The sequence below is a fragment of the Carcharodon carcharias genome, chromosome 32, assembly GCF_017639515.1.
Source record: "Carcharodon carcharias isolate sCarCar2 chromosome 32, sCarCar2.pri, whole genome shotgun sequence".
NCBI classification, from domain to species: domain Eukaryota; kingdom Metazoa; phylum Chordata; class Chondrichthyes; order Lamniformes; family Lamnidae; genus Carcharodon; species Carcharodon carcharias.
In genome coordinates, this window is record NC_054498.1 from 9,147,274 (window position 1) to 9,169,372 (window position 22,099).

A 22,099-nucleotide genomic window follows, 5' to 3' on the forward strand; every position below is an offset into this window, starting at 1 on the left:
AAATGCAAGTGAAATGCTGCTTCACTTGAAAGGAGTGTTTGGGCCCTTGGACGGTGAGGAGAGAGGAAGTGAAGGGGCAGGTGTTGCATCTTTTGCGTGGGCATGGGGTGGTGCCATAGGAGGGGGTTGAGGAGTAGGGGGTGATGGAGGAGTGAACCAGGGTGTCCCGGAGGGAGCGATCCCTACGGAATGCCGATAGGGGGGGTGAAGGGAAGATGTGTTTGGTGGTGGCATCATGCTGGAATTGGCGGAAATGGCGGAGGATGATCCTTTGAATGCGGAGTCTCGAGCCAAAAATCCGGAGCCAGCCCCACTTCAGACCGAGGACTACAACTCCCGGCGGGCACCGCGGCCACGCACGTCACGTGCCCGTCGCCTGCCGGTGAGATGCAACGCGCAGGCGCACGGCAAAGCTGAGCGGGGACGATGGCGGCGGTGAAAGGTGAGCGGACTGTTCGATTAGGTTCCAGTCAGGGGAAACGGCGACACCGAGTGATGGCCGTTTGTGGTACCGAGGTAGCTGCAGGCTGGAGTGCTCGGTAACGGTTATTCGGGGATGAGCGAGGACTGCGTGTTGTGACTTCTGAACGGTCGCATCAGCACCAGCAGCAGCACCAGGGCCACCAGCAGCAGCACCAGGGCCACCAGCAGCAGCACCAGGGCCACCAGCAGCAGCACCAGGGCCACCAGCAGCATCAGGGCCAGCACCAGGCAATCCCAGAGCAGAGCTACAGAGACATCTGCACCGCCCCCCCACCCCTCGCCTTTTCCTGCTGCATCCATGCAATTTTTTCAGTGTTAACCTTTCTAACACAGCAAATTTTAACTTGGCAACTTGATTGTATTCTCTCCGCCTGAGTCAAAAGGCTGGGGGCTGAAGTCCCCCTCCAGAGACTTGAGCACAAAAATCTAGGCTGGCAGTGCGGATGCCCCGTGAGGGTATCCGAGACCGTGGACTTCCACGTTAATCTTGCTCTTGAGGCGTGGATCATCTTTGTTGGCGGTACATTCATCCAGCTTGTGAGGCTCTGTTAAAAAGTATTGTTCTTTGTCTATCCTGATCTCTTCTGTGCCCAAGAAGCTCCAACAGTTTCTTCCTGATCTTGGTCAGCAGAGTTCTTTTGGTCTCAGATTTTACTGGCACCTCTTGTGGTTTGTCCAAGATATCATCATTATTTGCCTCAAAAGCCATGCGAGCATATGAATTAGGAGCAGGAGTAGATGCAACTGTGCAGCCTCAATTCTTCTCTGCTTTGGTTCACTAATCATCTGACACACTCTTCCATGTGTCAAAATTGGTGTGATGTGGCATTCCAGGATTCTCGGCTTTGTTTTCATGGCTAATTTTGAGTTGATCATAATCTTTTCCATTTCTTGAAATGTGTCTTTGGTCATTCCAATCCTTTGTCTTGTTTCTTGGTTGCACTTTCTGTCTGATGTTAACGTACTTCCTAGGTATGTATGAATTAGGAGCAGCAATAAGCCATTTGACCCCTTGAGCTTGTCTGTCATTTGACAAGATCATGAAAAATGAGAGGTGATTTTATTGAAGCATATAAGATCCTGAGGGGAATTTACAGGCTAAGAAGATGTTTTCCCTAATGGGAGAGACTAGAACTAGGGGGCATAGTTTAAAAATAAGGTGCCTCCCATTTAAGTTGGCAATAAACAGAAGTATTTTATGTCTGACGGTCATTAGTCTGTGGAATGCTCTTCCCCACAGAGCAGTGGAAGCAGGGTCATTGATTCCCTTGTTTATCAAGAATCTAACTCAGCCTTAAAAATATTCAAAGCTTATAGGGGATAGACAGGAAAGTGAGGGAGTGTAGCAGTGTTGAGAGGTGCGATTGAGATGTTAAACTGAGGTCCTGTCTGCAGGGGCAGGTGGGTTTAAAAGATCGTTGGATGCTATTTTGAAGAGGAGCAGGGGAGTTATCCCTGATGCCCTTGGTGTTTCAATTGACATCACTGTTCTAAAAAAACTAGTTAATATTGTTTGTTGTGGAATCTTGCTGTGTAAAAATTGGCAGCTGAGATTTCTACATTGCAACAGTGACTACACTTTTAGAGAGTACTGAATTGGCTGTGAAGTACTTTGGGATGTCCTGAGGTCATGATAGGTGCTATATAAATAGAAGTGTTTATTTTTGTCTTCATTTTGCAGTGAATTTGTATGTGATTGCTGGTCTGAATTAACCTACACAGTCGTAGAGTTATACAACAGAGAAACAGGCCCTTCGGCCCATCGTGTCTGTGCCAGCCATCAAGCACCTATTTATTCTAATCCCATTTTCCAGCACTTGGCCCATAGCCCTGTATGCTATGGCATTTCAACTGCTCATCTAAATATTTCTTAAACGTTGTGAAGGTCCTGGCCTCGACCACCCCCTTGGGCCGTGTGTTCCAGATTCCATATACACTCTGGGTGAAAAAAAATTTCCTCAAATCCCCTCTAAATCTCCTGCACCTTTCTTTAAATCGATGCCCCCTGGTTATTGACACCTTCGCCAAGGGGAAAAGTTTCTTCCTATCTACATTATCTTTGCCCCTCATAATTTTGTTTACCTCTATCAGGTCCCCCCTCAGACTTCTCTGCTCTAAGGAAAACAACCCTAGTTTATCCAGTCTCTCTTCATAGCTGAAACGCTCCAGCCCAGGCAACATCCTGGTGAATCTCCAGTGCAATCACATCCTTCCTATAGTGTGGCAACCAGAACTGCACACAGTACTCCAGCTGTGGCCTAACTAGCATTTTATACAACTCCAGCATAACCTCCCTGCTCTTGCATCCTATGCCTCAGCTAATAAAGGCAAGAATCCCATATGCTTTCTTAACCACCTTATCTACCTGTGCTGCTGCCTTCAGGGCTCTATGGACATATACACCAGGGTTCCTCTGATCCTCTGTACTTCCTAGGGTCCTACCATTCATTGTGTATTCCCTTTCTGAGTTAGTCCTCCCAAAATGCATCACCTCACACTTCTCAGGATTAAAATCCATTTGCTACTGCTCTGCCCATTTTACCAGCCCATCTATATTGTCTTGTAATCTAAAGCTTTCCTCCTCACTGTTTACAACACCACCAATTTTCGTGTCATCTGCGAACTTACTGATCATACCTCCTATATTCATGTCTAAATAATTAATGTACACTACAAACAGCAAGGGCCCTAGCACTAATCCCTGCAGTGTACACCACTTGTCACAGGCTTCCAATCGCAAAAACAACTTTTGACCATTACCCTCTGCCTCCTGCCACTAAACCAATTTTGGATCTAATTTGCCAAATTGCCGTGGATCCCATGGGCCCTTACCTGCTGGGCCAAGCAAGGAGGTATGTGCAGATTTGTAGCTTTCTTGACCTGGCTAATATGTTCTTGGAATGATCAGCAACAGATAGATCAATAGGTTTGATGTAGTTGTTGTGAAAACAGTTCAGGGACTGACTTTTTGAGCTCTAATGTATTGTTGCTATGATTTAAAATTGGACTCCATGCACCCTTAATTTAGTCAAAAAAGGACTTGATTTATAGGCAATGAGTGAACTTGTACCTGTTCATCATTCAAGCGACAATGGAACATATGTCATGCTTCATGGCTTGGCAGCATGTAATCAGTTTATGTCCTGGCAAATGAAATGAAAAATGACCTGAAAATTTTAAAATCTACACTGATGTGCAGATTGTGGACTGATTTCTAAACCAGATATTAGTGAATAATCAATCAATCATATCCTTTCTGTGTAATGCAAAAAAAATGAGATCGGTGTCATTCATGGGTATTTTTCCAGAATTTACATAGATTCTCACAGCACAGAAGGAGACAATTCGGCTCTTTGTTCCTGTACTGGTTCTTTAAAAAAACTACCCAATTACCACCCCATCCCCACCCCTCGTGCTCTTTTCCATGGTTCTGCCATTTTTCTTCTTTTTCCTCCAATCCCCTTTAGAAAGTTGTTATTGAATCTGCCAGCACCATTCTTTCAGACAGCATATTTTAGGTCATAACTTGGCGCATTTAAAGAAAAGGTTTCCTCATTTCTCTCATCATTTCTGCACTCATTCATCTTGTCAACAGGTTCATCCTTCTAATCTGAATGTTTAAAATCATTGAACCGAGAAATTGCAATGTTAGGATCCTGAGAGCCATTAAGGATGTTCTGTACGTTATTACGAATAAGTTCTAATATAGTTCTCTGCCTTTATAAAATACAGGTAGAAAAAGCATCTTTGTAACTTGGGTATCCCCTAGACTTTATTAGTCAGTCATTGCTTGATTTTATTGCGGGCCTAGGAGATAGTTTAGAGAGTGACAGGCAAAGTGTTCATTGTGGAGGTACAGCTCCAGAATCTTGGCATGGAAGACATGTCTGCACAAGGATCGAAGACCACATAGCAAAAATTAGTCAGAGGTGGCAACCTTGCTGTCAGATTCTTCCATTACAGTGAACCAGTAGTGAATAGCATTCAGCCAGTCTATCTGCACGGCCAGCAGTAAAATGCAGCCTAGCAGATTAATTAAAGAAAACAAAAGTTTTTTTTAAAGAAAAATTGCCATGGAGTAATTCAATAATCATATAAGCAAAGAAGGACTGTGTGGAACTTTTCCAGTATTTTGTCCATAGTGGGCAAACCCTTGGACATAGGCTTTGATACTGTTTGGAAGGTGCCCAGTTGCTGAAAGTTCACATTAGGTTTGCTAATCAACTTGTAAGATAATGAATGAAGCACATGTTCTAGATACTTGGCAATGATTCCAATGAGATATTCTAGCAACGGAGCTCATATCAGAATTTTAAGGTAGTATAACAGATAACTTGGAATGATTTCAAGTTGGTCATTTATTTTAAGGATTCCGTTAATGCCCAGAAGTGCAATAAGGTTGAATAAATTTTTTATTCACTCTGACAGGGATCAGCTACCTTGTGATAGACTAGGATTTGAATACTCTGGCCTGTAAGAGTTCAGAAAGTCACCATGTGGATTGAGAAACAGGTCTTTAAAATTAAGGTGCTGATTTCTTGCAGGGTACTGTCCCCAAGCCTGTTCAACTACAGAGGGCATTGCAATTGAATATGATTTGTGTCTTTGTCTGTCATTACGATCAGTGGGAGTCACTGAGGAGTGATCGTCCCAAGCTCAAATGTAGCGGCCCAATTGCTGCACCTGCTAACGTCAGAGAGCTCTGGTTAAACTTGGTCACTGTGACTGCATTCACCCACTGAGCCAGCTGGTTGGTTTTTGAATATCACGTGACTCGCAGGTAAGATTGTACTTGTGTAATCATTGCCGGGTGTGTATCCATTTTAGATTTGCTTTTGTGGTTAGAGCAGCTGTCAATGTGATAATATGCTCTGTATGGATGCTCAATGACTGTCAGGTAAAGATTAATAATTGCAACACCATCGCTGCAATGTTCCATCATTAAATAACCCCTAGTTTATTCCTGGGAATTTTTTCCCCCCAGTATATATTACATCAGGTCACAGGGATTGATTAAGTCATGAAATAGTTTATTATTTCCTGGGATTCCAGGGTCTTTAAGTGTTGTGTGGGGATAGCGATACAAACATATGCAAAATTTTTGAGAATAAGGCACTCATGTCCTGGTTATCAGTATTTTAGGTAAAGTTTGTGTCAACATCTGACTTTGTCAATGGCTGTCAACATTTCCCATTTGATGAGCTTTTGCAGTGAGGCTCTGGCCATTAGATAGCTCCGTGTCCTGCATTTCTAAGACCTCTTGTCCACCATTGTCACAATCTTGGAATTTAAAAGAATGCGTACTTATCAATTAATCATGGGCAGTGCTACTGGCAGTTTCCTTGTGTAAGCACATTAAGGTGAGAAGTGTTCTACCTATCTATTCGTGCATCTCCCTCCTGGCTTGTCTGATGCAAATATGAACCTGGAGCTTGGATGCAAGTGGGAGGGGCAAACTCAAAGTCCTGTTTGAATTGTAAAAATAACCTTTTGCCTTGTTCTGTGTAGATTTGCAGCTTTCTTACTGCATGATTGGTTGGAAAGTTAAAACCGAGGCCTGTATCTTTCTTCCAACATGCACCACATGTTGTGTTGTAATTTTGAGACCAATAGAGATCATCAATCTTTTGTTTTTCCAGTGTTCCCGCTGAAGTGTGCCGTGCAGCATTATGCCTGGGGGAAGGTTGGCCTGGAGAGTGAGGTGGCAAAACTCACTTTATGTGATGATCCCTCTGTAGCCATTGAGCAGGAGAAACCCTATGCTGAGGTATTGCTGTTCACTTCACTTTATGTAAACAGAATCTGAGGTGGTTGTTTCGAGTGGGAGATCAGCTTTTAACAAGGGTCATGCTGTCAGTAAACTACTTTTTTGGGAGAGAGTGAACTTTATTTTCCTATTTTTTCGCTGGCTGCTCCATTAATGTTGGTGCCTCTCTGGCCTCCATCAGTGCTGCTTTGAGCCAGGTGCCCAGGAGAGATCACCCTATGGTGGGCTCTCCGTTTTTCTCTCAGCCGTCGTGCTTGGTCTCTGCTCAGTTCTTCAGATAGACCAGAGGTTTGGGGATGTGGCACATTGACTTGAGGCTGTATCTCCACTCTCTTGTGATGCTGTGCTCATAACTACTCTTTAACTGCTTAATTTAGTTTTAAGAGCATTCGAATCAGCATGGCTCAGCAGTAGTGCTTTCAGTTGTCAGAAGTTTGTGTTAGCAAGCTTCATTTCAGTAATTTGAACACGTAATCTAGACTGGCAATTCAGTGGTGTATGGAAAGAGTGCTATACTGTCAGATGTGCCTTTTGGACCAGATGTAAAAAAGGCCTGTTCAAGTGGATGTAGTTACTGGATGTTATGGCCTTCCTCATCCATATTTATAAGACCATAAGACATAGGAGCAGAAATTAGGCCAATCGGCCCATCGAGTCTACTCCACCATTCAATTCAGCCCAATCTAATTTGTCCTCTACGTAGAAAGGTCTACAATTCCCCCCCCCCCCCACCCCCCAGACTACAAAATGCCAGTATCCAACTGTTTCTTAGCCTGGGGTTTTTGCCTCCATGACTGAACCTGAAGGCTTGCTTGATGTGCAAATTCACTTGTGGACAGATACAGAAAAGAATTGAAATAAAAACAGAAAGTAATGGAAAAACTGAGTGGGTTTTTAAAAAAATGTTTTACATTTTTATGAATTTTTTTAAAACACCAAAGAAGAGTTATATTGGACTCGAAATGTTAACCCTGTATCTCTCTCCACAGATGCTGCCAGACCTGTTGAGTTTTTCCAGCACTTTCTATTCTTATTTCAGATCTCCAACATCTGCAGTATTTTGCCTATATTACAGAAAAGAATGAGATGCCTTGTGGTGCAGTGGGTAGCGTTTCCACCTCTGGACCAGAAGCTCCAGGCTCAACTTCTACTTCAGGACTTGATGGCCACGGAAAGTGCATTCACAACATGGCCAAACAGCTTGATTAGCAGCCTGTAAAATCCTTCCAATACGCCTGGTAGCAAACAGTAAGAGCGAGAGAGCTTCCTGGTCAGCCATACTGCAGAAGGCAATGGCATACCACTGCAGTACTTTGTGAAGTGTAATCATGGACCAATCCAATGAAAGTCCATGGTCACCAACGCCCTCTTAGGGCATGGTATCTGAAGGAGAAGGAAGAGAAATAAAAGAACTGCCCCACTTGCTGAAATGTCAGTTCTGCACACAGTGTTCTGGTGACTATTGTATAAGCAGCTGTATTGTGGTAAATTATACTTCTCTGCTCTGGACAACATTGGGTCACCTGCAGTCCAGTTGGGGAAGGAGGAGTGCCGATAAGCTCAGATGGCAGTTTAAAAAATGCACAGAACATGCAAAATTATTCATAACATATTGCAATTTTAATGCTGTTTCCCTGTTAATGAGCAACATCAAAACACAAGAACACCAAAATGTGCAAAATAATTAAGGAAAACATATTTTACAATCTGGCAAAATACAGAAATGATTAGCTTGCTTGAAAAGTGATGCTCTTTTGTTGCAATTTTCTATTAGTTATGGATGGGGGCACATCCCAAAGGGGACGCCATGATCTGCGACAACAGAATTTCCCAGAAGACTCTTGGGGAATGGATTGCTGAGCATCCTGACTGTTTGGGGTCAAAGGTCAAAGATATTTTCCAAGGGCAGCTGCCTTTTCTGTTCAAGGTGCTTTCGGTCAACATCTCGTTATCTATTCAAGCTCACCCAAACAAAGTAAGTGTAGAAACGATTAATTACGACTTTAAGAGTGTTCCCAGTTAAACGGGCAAATTACCACTATGCAAATTTGTATGGAATCTACACTTTGATCTTGGACATATTTTTTGTACACCTAGAATCTTCAGTCCTGAGCAAAATTGTGCTTCTAAGAGAGGAAAGCTTGGTGTGGAACCTGAATGTCATTTCAAAAGGTTTTGTGCTGAAATGTATCACGTGCAAAAGCAAAACTTCTTACCTTTGACAGTGATTTCCATCTCCAGCTATTGACACACTTCCAGATGCCTGTGTCCTGTCTTTTAAAGATAGGGGGGCAGTTGCCCACAGGAAAACGTTTCTATTTTTACAGAATAATATCTTTCTGGTATCCAGCAATGTAAAGAGTTTGTTAATAAGTTAATGCAGAGCTGTCAAAACCTTATGCTTGTTCTGCTTATGCCAATCTGTCTGACTCCAGACTGGCAGAAATCCGTTGAATTCAGGTATTTCCTCATGGGTCCCAGTTTGATCTCCGATTGCAGTGGGAATCAAGTCAAACTGTGTACATTTCACTGCCTTTTCTTTGGGCTGCTAAAGACAATTTTTAAAAAATGTTGTAGGATGGCAAACTGCTTAATTTGGAATCCCGACAAAATTAGTGGTATAGAGTGAAAGAGAATGCATTGGACCATTGCCCACATTGATCAAGCGTATAGGCAGAGTGAGCAACCATGCAGCATTTTGTATATACCCTTCCAACCAGACTGACAAAGTGCATGCACCCGCTTATAATAACCAACTGTGCAGATTCGTTAGATGTGTACATTGACCCATCTGAGCATAAAATAAAATTTAGTGTTTCCAAATATGCTGAAACAAAGAAAATGTTTCAGTTTGTAGTCCTTTTTTGCACAATGGTGACTGTGTGGTTTACATGCCCTACTTTCACCTCTGGTATTTTTAATTCCAGCCAAGGCTGATTGGTCAAAAGCCTCCCATCTCTCTGCCAACTGTAAGGGTCCTAAATGAAGTAAAGTTTGAGCTGTCTCAGTTAAAGACAAATACACAGTACAGAACTATCCTTAATTTAACTGATGCAATCTGATTGCCACTTTCACTGGAGACCATAACTATAGCTGATGTTTATTTACATGGGCACATTAAGGAACTCTCCTCAGGTTGGAGTTAAGTCAGTGAAAGAGCTTTTATATCCACTTTCTACTGTTTATAAAGTCATAAATGTGTTATTTATACATTTATTTATGATTTTGTCGAAAATAATGAAGCAGAACTCTTCCCACTTAATTGGAGCAAAGTGGGTAAAGTTATGCCTCCACACTGTACAGAATCAATTGAGATTGACCCTAAGTTTTTGCTACACTTGGAAGTGCTTCATCCTGTCCCTGCCTCCTGTCCCAGAGCTCAAGCACGTTGAAAAATATAAACGCATGTTTTTTTTTACAGAAATCAACATGCCGTACTGTATTGTTATATAACTTATATGGCCTTTTTCTGAATTGTTCAGAGATTAGTCAGTGCCGCATGGCTCATAGTTTGTGTCTTTTCCAGGAGCTAGCTGTACAACTCCATGCTCAGTTTCCAGATCGCTACCCAGATAAAAATCACAAACCAGAAATGGCCATAGCACTGACTCCATTTGAAGGGCTGTGCGGTTTTAGACCAGTGGAGGAAATTATTGAATTTTTGAAAAGTAAGAGGATTTCTAATGTATTGGTAAGAACTCAAGTAAATTTTGATCATAGACTTATAGATAAAACACTGTGTGCTTTTTCCGTATGCTAAATATACTGTCATGTTATGACTTGGAATCTCTGGAGCAGTTTTGAAAGTTCAGTCCTCCTGTTAATGTTAGTGTGTGTGAAATCTAAATGATCAGTGATCAAGTGGGCTTATTTGGCAGTATTCCTACTGTCAGGACTGAGGGTTCTGGGCTTAAGCCACACTATTGCCTTGAACACATCTGGGCTAACACTTGGGTATGGTAATAAGGGATGGCTGCATTGTTGGAGATACCAGCCATTTGCCTGCTCAGGTGGCTATAAAAGGTTGTGTGTCACAATTTGAAAAAGAGTAAGGAATGCACCTGGTGCTCCAGCCAATCTTTCCTCAGCTAATACCAACAAAATAGTGTTACCTGGACATTCATTGATACACTATGTGTCAGATATTGCTGTATGGCAAATTGGTTGCTGAATTTACCTTTTTAAATTGAATGTTCATCAATCAGCTATAACAAGCTTTGTGATGGACTGAGGATGTGATGAAGCAACATACAAATGCAAGTTCTTTCTAAAATCAATTGCACTGTGCTATCTGTTTATAACTTATTAATGAAAAAGTATTTTGAGAAGTCAATGGCATATCCACTAATAAATCAAACTTAAAAAAATAGTTTAATGACCCTTGTTTCTTTATCCTCTCCTAATATTGTCCTTTTACCTTTCCTTTCCTAATGGGAATGACTTACATGGGGTCATGGGTTCAAACAGTATGCTCCAATACCTTGTATAAGTGGTTATTCTCAAAAATTGAATGTGTTCAAATGTGTGAGCCTTTCAGTGAAACCTGCCCCTCTCCTCATCTAAAATCTGCAGATGTGGCACTTTAGCCATTGTCTGCATTAACTATGAGCAGGAATTTTGGCTGATATTCTGTCTGTTTCTCTCTCTCTCTGCCCTCCCCCCACTCCTCACTGTCCACAAAAAGATAGTCTGCAGCTATAGCAAGTGATTAGGAAGACAAATGGAATGTTGTCATTTAGTACAAGGAAAATCGAATATAAACGCAGGGACGTTTGCTACAGTTGTACAGGATGTTGGTGAGACCACATCTGCGGAACTTGTACAGTTTTGGTCTCCTTATTTAAGTAAGGATAAAAATTCATTAGAAGCAATTCAGAGAAGGTTCACTTGGCTGGTACCAGGGATGCTGGGTTGGTTGGGGGAGGTTATCTCAGGGGGAAAGGTCGACAGGCTGGTCCTGTAGCCATTGGAGTTTAGAAGAATGAGAGGTGATCAGATAAGATCCTGAGGGGCTTGACAGGGTGGATGCTGAAATGATGTTTCTCCTTATGGGAGGAACTAAAACTGGGGAGGGGACACGTTTTAAAAATAAGGGGTCTCCCATTTAATATGGAGATGAGAATTTTTTCTCTCGGAGCATCATGAGCCTTTGGAACTCTCTTCCGCAGAGAGCTGTGGAGGCTGGGTCATTGAATATTTTTAAGGCAGAGGTAGATAATTCCTGACTGACAAGGGGTAGGTGGGGATGTGGAGATGAGGCCACAATCAGATCAGCCGTGATCTTATTGAATAGCGGACCAGACTCGAGGGGCTGAATGGCCTACTCCTAGTTCATTTTTTTGTATCCTAATTATTCTGATGAAGTTTTACACCCAAAGTATTAGCCTGCCTTTCTCTTTCAGATGGAATCTGAGCTTACAGCATTTCGCAAATTTCTGATCTGCACTGTTTTCCTTTTCGCCTCCGATGGGTGTCCGCTTTATTACAGATGTCCCGGAATTCCACGCAGTGATTGGCAATGAGGCTGCAGAAATACTTGAAAATAGTTTGGGTGACTCACACCGGGTATCTGCTGCTTTGAAGAAGTGCTTTACCAGAATGATGAACTGTGAAAAGAAAACCTTTGTTGATCAGCTGAACATGTTGGTGAAAAGGGTGTTGCAAGAAGGTTTGTGATATTAGTAATTCAACTAAAGAACAGGGTTACAGTCAAATGTAAAATAGGTTGTACTTACTGAACTAATGTTTATCGTGAAATTTTTTTTCAGTAAGCGTGTTGACCTATGGAACTCTTAAATGTTTGCATTTACCTACCACGTCACAGCTGTCAGAAAGGTCTCATTGACAATTACTTGAAGTGCAGCTACTGTTATGCAAATATGTGTCACAGCCATTTTACACATAGCAAGATCCCCGAGCAGTAATAAGATGAATGACCAGTTGGTGAGAGAGTGATGTTGTCCAACACACCAGGAGAACTCCCTTTCCTTCAAGTAGTGCCATATGATCTTCATTCACAAGGACTGCCAGTGCCTATATAAAGTGCCTTATCAGCAGGATGGTGGCTTTTGAAGTTAGTATTCCCTTTTGAAGTTACTATTGAATCTCTTTCCACCTTCCATTTCAGGCAGTGCATTCCAGATCATAATGACTCACTGTGTTAAAGAAGATTCTCCTCATCTCTCCTCTGGTACTTTTAATATCCGAACATGTGAATTAGGAGCAGGAGTAGGGCTTTTGGCTCCTTGAGCCTGCTCCGCTACTCAATAAGATTATAGCTGATCTGATTGTGGCCTCAATTCCACATTCCGCCTCCCTCAATAATCTTTGACTCCCTTGTTATTTAAGATCTAATCTACCTCTGCCTTAAAAATATTCATTGATTCTGCCTCCACCATTTTCTGGGGAAGAGTTCCAAAGACTTACAACCCTCTGAGAGAAAGAAATTCTTCTCATTTCTGTTTTAAATGAGAGACCTCTAATTTTTAAACTGTGTCCCCTAGTTCTAGTCTCTCCCACGAGGGGAAGCATCCTCTCAGTATCCACCTGTCAAGTCCCCTCAGAATCTTATATGTTTTAATACGATCACCTCAAACCTGTAACAAAAACAAAAATACCTGGAAAATCTCAGCAGGTTTGACAGCATCTGCGGAGAGGGATACAGTTGACATTTTGAGTCCGTATGACCCTACATCAGACAAACCTGTGTACTGTGGTTACTGACCCTCTCACTAGTGGAAAGACCTTTGTGATTTTGGTCAAATCTGCGTGGTTTAAATTCTATAAAAAAAAACTGCAGATGCCGGAAAATAAAATGCTGTAATTTGCACAATAAGTTGATAAGTTTGGAAAGAAAGAATAGTCATTGTTTCAGACATGCTCCCTCAATGGAACTGTTAAACACGGCCTGCTGGAAGATTAACCTCTACTGACTGTGCTTCGCACTTGTACCATTTTCATGTTTTTAGATTTTAATATTTGCCATTTTAATTTTTTCACTTGCAATGGCACCATTTTATGCAGTACATGGCACAGTTCAGAACTAACAGATGTCCCATGTTGTGTAGCTGCTGCAGGAAAGGACACTACGGGAAGTAACGGTGAGCTGTTACAACGGTTGCATTCTCAGTTTCCGGGAGATGTCGGGTGTTTCATCATTTACTTTCTGAACCTTGTGAATCTGCAACCCGGGGAAGCCATGTTCCTGGGAGCTAATGAACCACACGCTTATCTTTATGGAGGTAAGACTTGAAACCCTTTTATGAACTAGCAAGGCAGGAATGATAAGTGGCACCATTAACTCAATGAAGTGTAATGGTTTGACTGTTTAATGTTTGGCATTGTTGCATAAAAGGGTTCCCCACCCCACTCCACACTCATTTTGACAAAAGCATAATTGTCATCATTTGGCTCTCATTCATGTGGAAAAACAGCCAACAGTCTTTTTTTTAATTGTCCTTTGTGGTGGTAAAAACAATAAATCAACCACTGAGTCTGTGAGCTTCAAGTAAACAAAGATTTTAATCGAAGCATATGCTGGGAGAGATATATCCTGGTTGGTTTCCGTGGTCTCTCTCTCTCTGACACACAGTCTATGTAATCACATTTCACTACGCTGCTTGGTACAAATTTCAATGACTTGCATCATAAAATCTAATTAATGAGCTGGACATTTCAAGCTCGCCGATGTTCCCTGTTATCTCGCCCTTTTGGCCTCTGGAAGTCAGATAGCATCTGGTGTTCAATAACCCCCTTGTCTTTTTTCTTATCTCCTTAACACCTTGTTTACCCAAGCTGTGAAGGCCATTACATTTTATGACTTCCATTCTCACCTAGGTTCCTGCAGTAATGGCTGCACATCCCATCATGCTCAGAAAGAAATTGTTTACTCTAAGGCTATTAAATGTTTTGAGAGACAAATATGAAATCACTGCATTTATCGCACTTCAGTCCCTCCTTTTGTCCACCAGTAGTTCTAGAGATCCTATTTGAGTCCATTGGATTTTGGATCTGTTATCCTACTGATCTCTTATGGCTTTGCCAAAGTCCTAATCACCTAGGCTACGCCTGGAAGCACTATCTCATTAGATAGCAAAATCTTCATAAATGTTCCCAACTTTCATGGTTCCCTGGGAGGGGAGTTTCGATTGTGGCAGATATTGGGGTACACCACTTATTAGTCAGCATTACCATTTGTACCGCTTGGGATACTAGCAATCTCTGGTAGTAGCAAATAGAAAGACTACCCAACAGGACCACAATAGCTGCAATGGCTGCTGCCATCCTCCCTACTTCCCACCAGTTAATACTGCATTCTTGCCATCTTGACTCGATTTCTAGCTGAGTCTTCCGGTTCACCTGCACCCTGCCCCTCAAGATTGCTTGATCGTTTTGTTCCATAAACCTCCTGGTAGTAGTTAGGGCTCTTTCCACCGCTACCTGGGCCATTCTCTCTGGGGCGTTGTCGATATTTAATGTACCGTACCACCATGGGCTGAATATGTAACCAGTGAAGACCCTACCCACAGGATGAAAGTCCTCCACAGTAAAGGAGTCAGTGATGTGTAAGCAGAAGGTGTGATTGTTGTCACGCTCTAATTCTCCACATAGGAATCTTGTGCTGTCCATTTGAAAACACCAGAGCGTAGGGGAGGTTTGGACTGCCTTGGAAGCTCTTTAAAGAGGGCTGACTGAGACCACAATGGCAGAATTGTGATGGGTTTTAGGGTAATACAGGAGCAGATGATGTAATGCTGCGATTCAGTACAACATTCTCACTCTGTCATTAAAAGGGTGCTATTCAAACCTGGGACCAGATATCCCTAGGATCCTACTTCGTGCACCCACCTGCTCTTTTCCACTCCCAGGGTTTAAAACTTATACTCCAACCCCGGCCTACCAATTATTGTGTTCCTTTATTGTGTTCCTGTGGCATATTCATCAGAAATGTTATCGTGTCCCCCACTCCTGGACCCCCGGGGCTATGTGGGTTTGGTAATCCTGGATCAGACGCTGTAACTTTTGTCTTGTCCACCTAGCAGATTCTAAATGATCTCTACAGTTGGGATTGGGTTGAGCCCAAAATTGTAGGTCACCCCTGGGGTAACCATTATAACACCATGTAATACAACTTTGGGTTTCCCGATTCTGACTATACCATCCGGGGGTGGTGACACGGTGGCTGGGCACTTAGTGGGTTTCTGATACCTGCAAGTTGATAAATTAAAGCTTCGCGTATCGCTACAATCACACCGATTAACAGTGTCTATATAACGCTCTAGGCAGTATTGCCCCTCCAGCTCTGGCGCCCAAACAAATGGCGGCAGGTTAGTCCATCCTGCGATGATATTCACTCCTGTGTTGGGCACCCTCAAGTGAATGCTGAGCACAGATAACAGAATTGCCCCACGCCCGAGCTGCTGTTGTACACTAACTTTATGTCCACACTTCCAGCTGTATCATTAGTGTAAGAGGTCGGGGCAATGTTACCTGAGTCAGACTGTCCCCTTTTGATAATATAACCTGAATGACATGATGACTCTATCAGAAACCCATACACTCGGCTTCCTTATCCATTCTCTGCTCCCTCCTTTAGGTAGTTGCACATACTGTCCTGCATGCAGACAAGTGGTTTTATTGATGTTCACAGTGGGCACCTCCCATGCTGCTGTTATTGTTAAGAGTGTGATAGCTGCTGCTGCCGTCCTCCAGATTGGCATTGCTCTGAGGATTTGTCTGAGACAAAATAGTTAAGCGAGCTGCTGATTGCTTTCCTGCTAACAGAAACAGATTGAGAGATACAAGGTTTGCCTGTGACCACTGCTTCCAAACATACACATGTGTCACTGGTCATTATTATTTGGTAAGGTCCTTGCCATTGCTGGGCAAATGCCGGTCATTCTGGTGCCCCCTTAATCATTACCTTATCCCCCACTTCTGGCATGTCTGGAGGAGCTGCTCCCCCTCACTTCTTTCCCAGTCCGCTGCCTCTTGCTGCTGTCTCACTTTGGACCTCAATTCCTTAAGCTGTCTGCACAACTCTACAGTGCATCCTCTTATCCTATTTCTCAACGGCCCAGTGTCTTCACTTCCAGTGGTGGTTCCCTCTGGGAGCCACATAACTTTGCCCATCATCATGGTGTTAATCCTGTGGTCCTACTGGGTGTAACCCGCAGGTGCATTAATATGGTCGGTAATACATCTACCCATCCTTTCCCCAGTCTCACTTTATCTGTATCCATCTTCTGGATAATTGTTATTAAATATTGTTTCTCCTTATCTTTCAATTATCTCAGCCAAAAAGTCCTTGTATTTTACTTTAATTTTTTACTCCCTCTGACCATGATCACCTTAAGATTCTCTTAAAGTCAGTTTTTCTAGTGTCTTGATCATTTAAAATGTTTCCTTACGCATATTCATACATATACTCAAACGTATTAACCATTTCATGTCAAACGGGGGGGTCTCTGTCTCTAGATCTTTGCTTATCTCCTCCTGTAAGATTCCGATGTCTCAGGTGATGGCCGGACTATCAAATTCAGTTCTTTTAAAAAGTTCATATGTTGTGTCCTTTTTCTGAAACTCTGTCTCCAACCCTTAATCATTTCCTCATACCGTTTTACACATTCAATTGTTACTAACTTATCTCTTTCAGTTTATCTGTAGAGACTTTACAGCTCAATAAAATATTCTCATATCTTTAAAACAGAAATTGTCGATTCCAGGCATTAACATGTTTTGCTTCTTTGTCGTCTTCCCCTTAAACAACATTTTATTTTCAAAAAAGTAACCCACTAGATTGTGCCTGACTTCTTTCATTTTAAAATTGTCCCAAATTCAAATAGCAGTGTTCTTAGTGTTTTCTTAGTGTTCAATTTATTTCTTCCAAAAACAGTCCTTCTTTAACTCTGCCACAAATTGGATTTCTGCCAAACTTCCTCAGGACTTCTGGCTTATCTTTATAATTTGGGAACAGACTTACAAGTAAATTTTAAATATACATTTTGAATTAATATCAACTATTTTCAAATCTTTTTTTTAAAAAAAAAAATCCTTTCCTCTTTGAGAGCTTTATTGGGAACCAAACCTCAAATCTTTATTGTAAGAAGTTTCCAACCCAATATGAATCCAGTTCAGGATTTTGTTTCAAAATTACAATTTACATTATGAAAATTTAGACGACCCTGTTCTCATGTGTGAGAATTTATATCCAGATTAAAAGTTCCAATTTATTTCTTTTTATCTTAGATGGCATTATAGTTTTTCAAAAGTATTACTAAAAATGTCTGATACTCATTGGTTGGTGTGTTTATATCAGAACTCCTGTTCTCCAGCAGAAGATAACTAAATGGGTTAAATCATTTAAAAAAAATAGGCCAAGTAAAGCTTCCAGACAATGTCTATGCTGTGGCATTGAAAATCTACAAATAAATCCTCAGATTCTTGAAGCTACTAGAAATGGTTTTACATTTGCGGTTACCTGTAAATAAAAGCACAAAGGCCCTTTCTGCTCGAGGCAGAATGGATTAATTCGGCAGCCTAAAAGCTCAAGTGGCTGGCGGAAAGAGTTAACTCCCTAGCCTGAAAGAGGGCGGTGCTATTCAAACAAAGGAAAAACCCGCTCTATCTCCTTTAGAGAATATTCGAATTGTGATTTTTTTTTTTTGGCCAGAAATCCCAACTCGAATCTTATAATTTAAAACATTAGTTTGTTTAATTATACTTTCCTTTAATCCCATCCCATAATCCTCATTGTGAGGTTTTTAACTCAAAGTGCTGAGACTCCACACACACATTACAATTTAAGGAAGAAAACAGACTAAAGCTCACACACACATTCTTCATTACACACAAACATACAGATAAAGATATATATTTCCATCCTCACATTTATCTTAACAATTTAAGACTTTGGAAAGGCGGCCTTGATTCTTCTTTCTCTAAGAAAAATTGTAATTTAAAACTAAGGAAGAGGTAAATTCTCACAAATTTTCGTACTCCAAACAAATCTTCAAACAGCAATAGGGGGAAATAAAGGGATGTTTAAGGTTTCCACCTACGGGGACAATCAAAATGATTGAAGCACACACATTTCCTCTGCCCTAAGGGTCACTGCCCACTACACCCCTCCCCCTCCATCCCCAGGGGTACCCTCCCCCCCTCTTTCTCTATCTGCTTCTGTCCCCAGAACAAAAAGCTTTAGTGATTTGAATATCCATTCTCTCATACTTACATCAATTTTTATATATATATATGTATATTTTCACCTTTTAACCTCTGCCTGTCCTACCTGACGAGCTTCGAGATAATAGGCATACAATATTACTACTGCCTTCCCATCTCTATCCTTCGACTGCTTATTCCACCATACCTATTACTGTCCCGGTGCCTACTGGGGATTCCAACCTTCCTTAGTCATTTAACTTAGAAACTTCTTGTACTCATTTGCCAAGAATTCAGTTTGTGACCCTTCAGGTCCCCAAGCTAAGTTTTTGTCTGCCATCGCTGATGTTGCATTTATAGTCCGACTCTTACTATTCTCTCTAGGAAACTGGTCTCTCCCTGTTTTACCCTACAGCAGCCATTTGTTAATTCACCTTGGTTTACCCCAAGAACAATTGCAATTATACCTTCTTGTTTACCCAGGGAAACGAATCACGATCTTGGTGCCACACTGTCTTTAGTTACTCCACTCACCGACCTGTTCTCTGGTTGAGGTCCTCAAGTTGGCCCACTGGCTACCCATCTCGAACGCTGGCCTCCCTATCTAATGGGTGGTAAAATGAACCTTCTCACCCATCCATTTATGTCAGTGTTGGATCTGGTGCCAGAGGCCTATATTGTGAGGATCCTGCCAACCATGCCAATGATTGTGGTAAAAACAATAAACCAATCACTCCGAGTCTGTGAGCTTCAAGTAAATAAAGATTTTATTTCAAGTATATGCGGGAGCAATGTATCCTGGTTGGTTTCCAGGGTCTCTCTGATACAGTCAGTGTAACAAATTTATAAATTCTGGGTATCACATTTCACTACACTGCTTGGTACAACCTTTAATTACTTTAACACATACATCACAAAACCCAATTAACGAGCTGGACAATTCAAGCTCGCAGATGTTCCCTGTTGTCTTACCCTTCTGGCCTCAAGAAGCCTGTTAGTGTCAGGTGTCCAATAATACCCCCCCTCACCCGCTTGTTTTCTTATCTCCTTAACACCTTGTTTAATACTGTTAAGGGTATTAATTTTACGATTTGCATTCTCATCTAGGTTCCCACAGTTATGGCTGCACATCCCAACATGCTCAGAAAGGGCTAGCTACATTGTCTACTCTAAGGCTATTAAATGTTTTAATATCAACAAATATAAAATCATTCCATTCATCCCACTTCACCTTCCACATTTGGAGTGAGTCTAGAGAGTTATTTTGACTTATTCGCGTGTGACCAGCAGAGGAGTTTGAAGTGGATAAAAGCAAAATACTGTGAATGCTGGAAATCTGAAACAAAAACAGAAAATGCTGGAAAAACTCAGCAGGTCTAATGGCATCTGTGGAGAGAAAAACAGAGTTAACGTTTTGAATCCGTATGACTCTTCTTCGGTCATATGGATTGGAAATGTTAACTCTGTCTTTCTCGCCACAGATGCCGTTAGACCTGCTGGGTTTTTCCAACATTTTCTGAATTTGAAGTAGAGTTGAGCATTTCACAACTTTAAAGCACATTACCTCCCATGCAGTATTTTTCCTCTGCTGCTGCGTTTGTATCATTGTTGACCTAGCAATCAACAGTACTACATGTTGACACGAAAGTTGACTAAGTTGACAGCAGGAAATAATGTTTTGAGAGTTGGAACTGCAAACAGTTTTTAATGAGTTGCATTGTTCAGAATGGTTGCACCTATATCTTTACTACTTTCCCCATCAATCTTGATTTAAAATGCACAGTGGCACCATTGACAGGATGCAGTGCAGCAGCTCACCATGCCTTCTTCGACAGCACCTTTCAAACCTGCGACCTCTGTCACTGAGGAGGACAAGGGCAGCAGACACATGGGAACACCACCACCTGCAAGTTCCCCTCTAAGCCGCAAACCATCCTGACTTGGGAACAAAACGCCATTCCTAAATTGTCACTGGATCAAAAATCTGGAATTCCCTTCCTATTGCACTATGGGTGTACCTACACCATGTGGATTGCAACATTTCAAGGAGTTGGCTCACCACCACCTTCTCAAGGGCAATTAGGGATAGGCAATAAATGCTGGCCTAGCCAGAGACGCCCACATCCTGCTAAAGAATACTTTTTTAAAAAAAGGATAGTTGACCAAATTATGCAGTAAAAATACCACTCTTATTCTAGAATCCGCTCCTGGTCGAACTCTGAAATGGTGCATTGCCCACACCTGGGGAGGCTGCATTACTCCAGTGTAGTTTCAGACTGAATTTTTAGTGTAGTTTCAGACTGGATTTAAAGGCACTTCAGAGGTCTCTTGCACACTTAGCACTTTTAGAAGCTTACCCAGATTTTCCCCTTTAACTGCTTTGAGTTTGATCCCTCCCCTGACCTCTGTTCACATGTGAATAAACACACACACACACACACACACACAGCTGTCGCCTGTCTAGCCAATGTTTGTAAGTGAGATGCTTCTGACTGCAAATTAATTTTCCAGCTATCAATCTGAGGAATTAGCTTACATAGGAGTAAATACTTTTAGCCAACATCCGTTCCACATATGTATGACAATATTGGGGGAAAAGGCTGTTTAGCCTTGCGGGGTGCTTGTAAGTTTGGCAACCAACCCCAGGTTCCGTGGTCTAATAAATAAGTTATTCTGATTCTAACTACAGTTGAGATATTTAAGCGATTGCACGTGCTGATGAACTTTCTTTTATCTTTTCTAGATTGTATTGAATGTATGGCATGTTCTGATAACACAGTGCGAGCTGGACTCACTCCAAAATTCATTGACGTTCAGACCCTTTGTGAAATGCTCAATTACGCACCGGCGCCAGCGAATGCGAAGATCTTCCCGTCCATTCCGGATCCTTGTGATCCATATGTGTTTGTGTATGATCCTCCAGTGCCTGATTTCACAGTGATAAAAATAGAGGTATGGCATAAACTATTGATCTGGGATTGTTAGTGTGCTACTGCCGAATACTTGATCTTCTGCAGTCCTTGACTGATGCATCTTTGGGTGCATCTACATTCTCGCTCTGGCATTGCAGTGACGCCATTTTCTTTTTGCTGTGACACCAAAATTAGTGTGTAACGAGATAATTGATACGTGTGACCCAAGAGTAGGTTGCACTGTAGAAGCTGCAGTGAAACCTCAGGAAGCTGGCGACTTCACACACAAACTACACATTGCAGGGCGAGTGCACACTTCCAGCTTTGGACTAGAGAAGGAGATTATGTAACAACAGGGCAGACAGTTACATAGTGGTAATGTCACTGCACTAGTAATCCAGAGGCCCAGGCTAAAGCTCTGGTGACATGGGTTCAAATCCCACCACGGCAGCTGGTGGAATTTAAATTCAGTTTATTCAAAAAATGGAATTGAAACTAACCTCTAATGGTGACCGTGAAACTACCGTTGAGTATTGTAAAAAAAAAAACCCATCTGTTTCATTAATGTCCTTTAGGGAAGGAAATCTGCCGTTCTTACCTGGTCTGGCCTACATGTGACTCCAGACCCACAGCAATGTGGTTGACTCTCAACTGCCCTCTGAAATGACCTAGCAAGCCACTCAGTTCAAGGGCAGTTAGGTGTGGGCAACAAATGCTGCCCTTGCCAGCGATGCCCACATACCATAAAAGAATATAAAAAAGGTGAGGATGTAAT

The 22,099-nt window shown here is 42.0% G+C and overlaps 1 protein-coding gene across 1 annotated transcript in view; it reads left to right on the forward strand.

Moving 5' to 3' along the window:
* The first annotated feature begins 394 nt into the window (after window positions 1-394).
* mpi (mannose phosphate isomerase) overlaps window positions 395-22,099 on the forward strand; it is a 28,164-nt gene continuing 6,459 nt past the window's right edge. Inside the window, exons 1-7 of the mRNA XM_041178479.1 lie at window positions 395-442; window positions 6,123-6,250; window positions 8,025-8,225; window positions 9,777-9,918; window positions 11,739-11,918; window positions 13,318-13,491; window positions 21,156-21,364. Coding sequence (XP_041034413.1) covers window positions 427-442; window positions 6,123-6,250; window positions 8,025-8,225; window positions 9,777-9,918; window positions 11,739-11,918; window positions 13,318-13,491; window positions 21,156-21,364 — 1,050 coding nt within the window. The 5' untranslated portion in view covers window positions 395-426. The remainder of the gene's footprint in view (window positions 443-6,122; window positions 6,251-8,024; window positions 8,226-9,776; window positions 9,919-11,738; window positions 11,919-13,317; window positions 13,492-21,155; window positions 21,365-22,099) is intronic.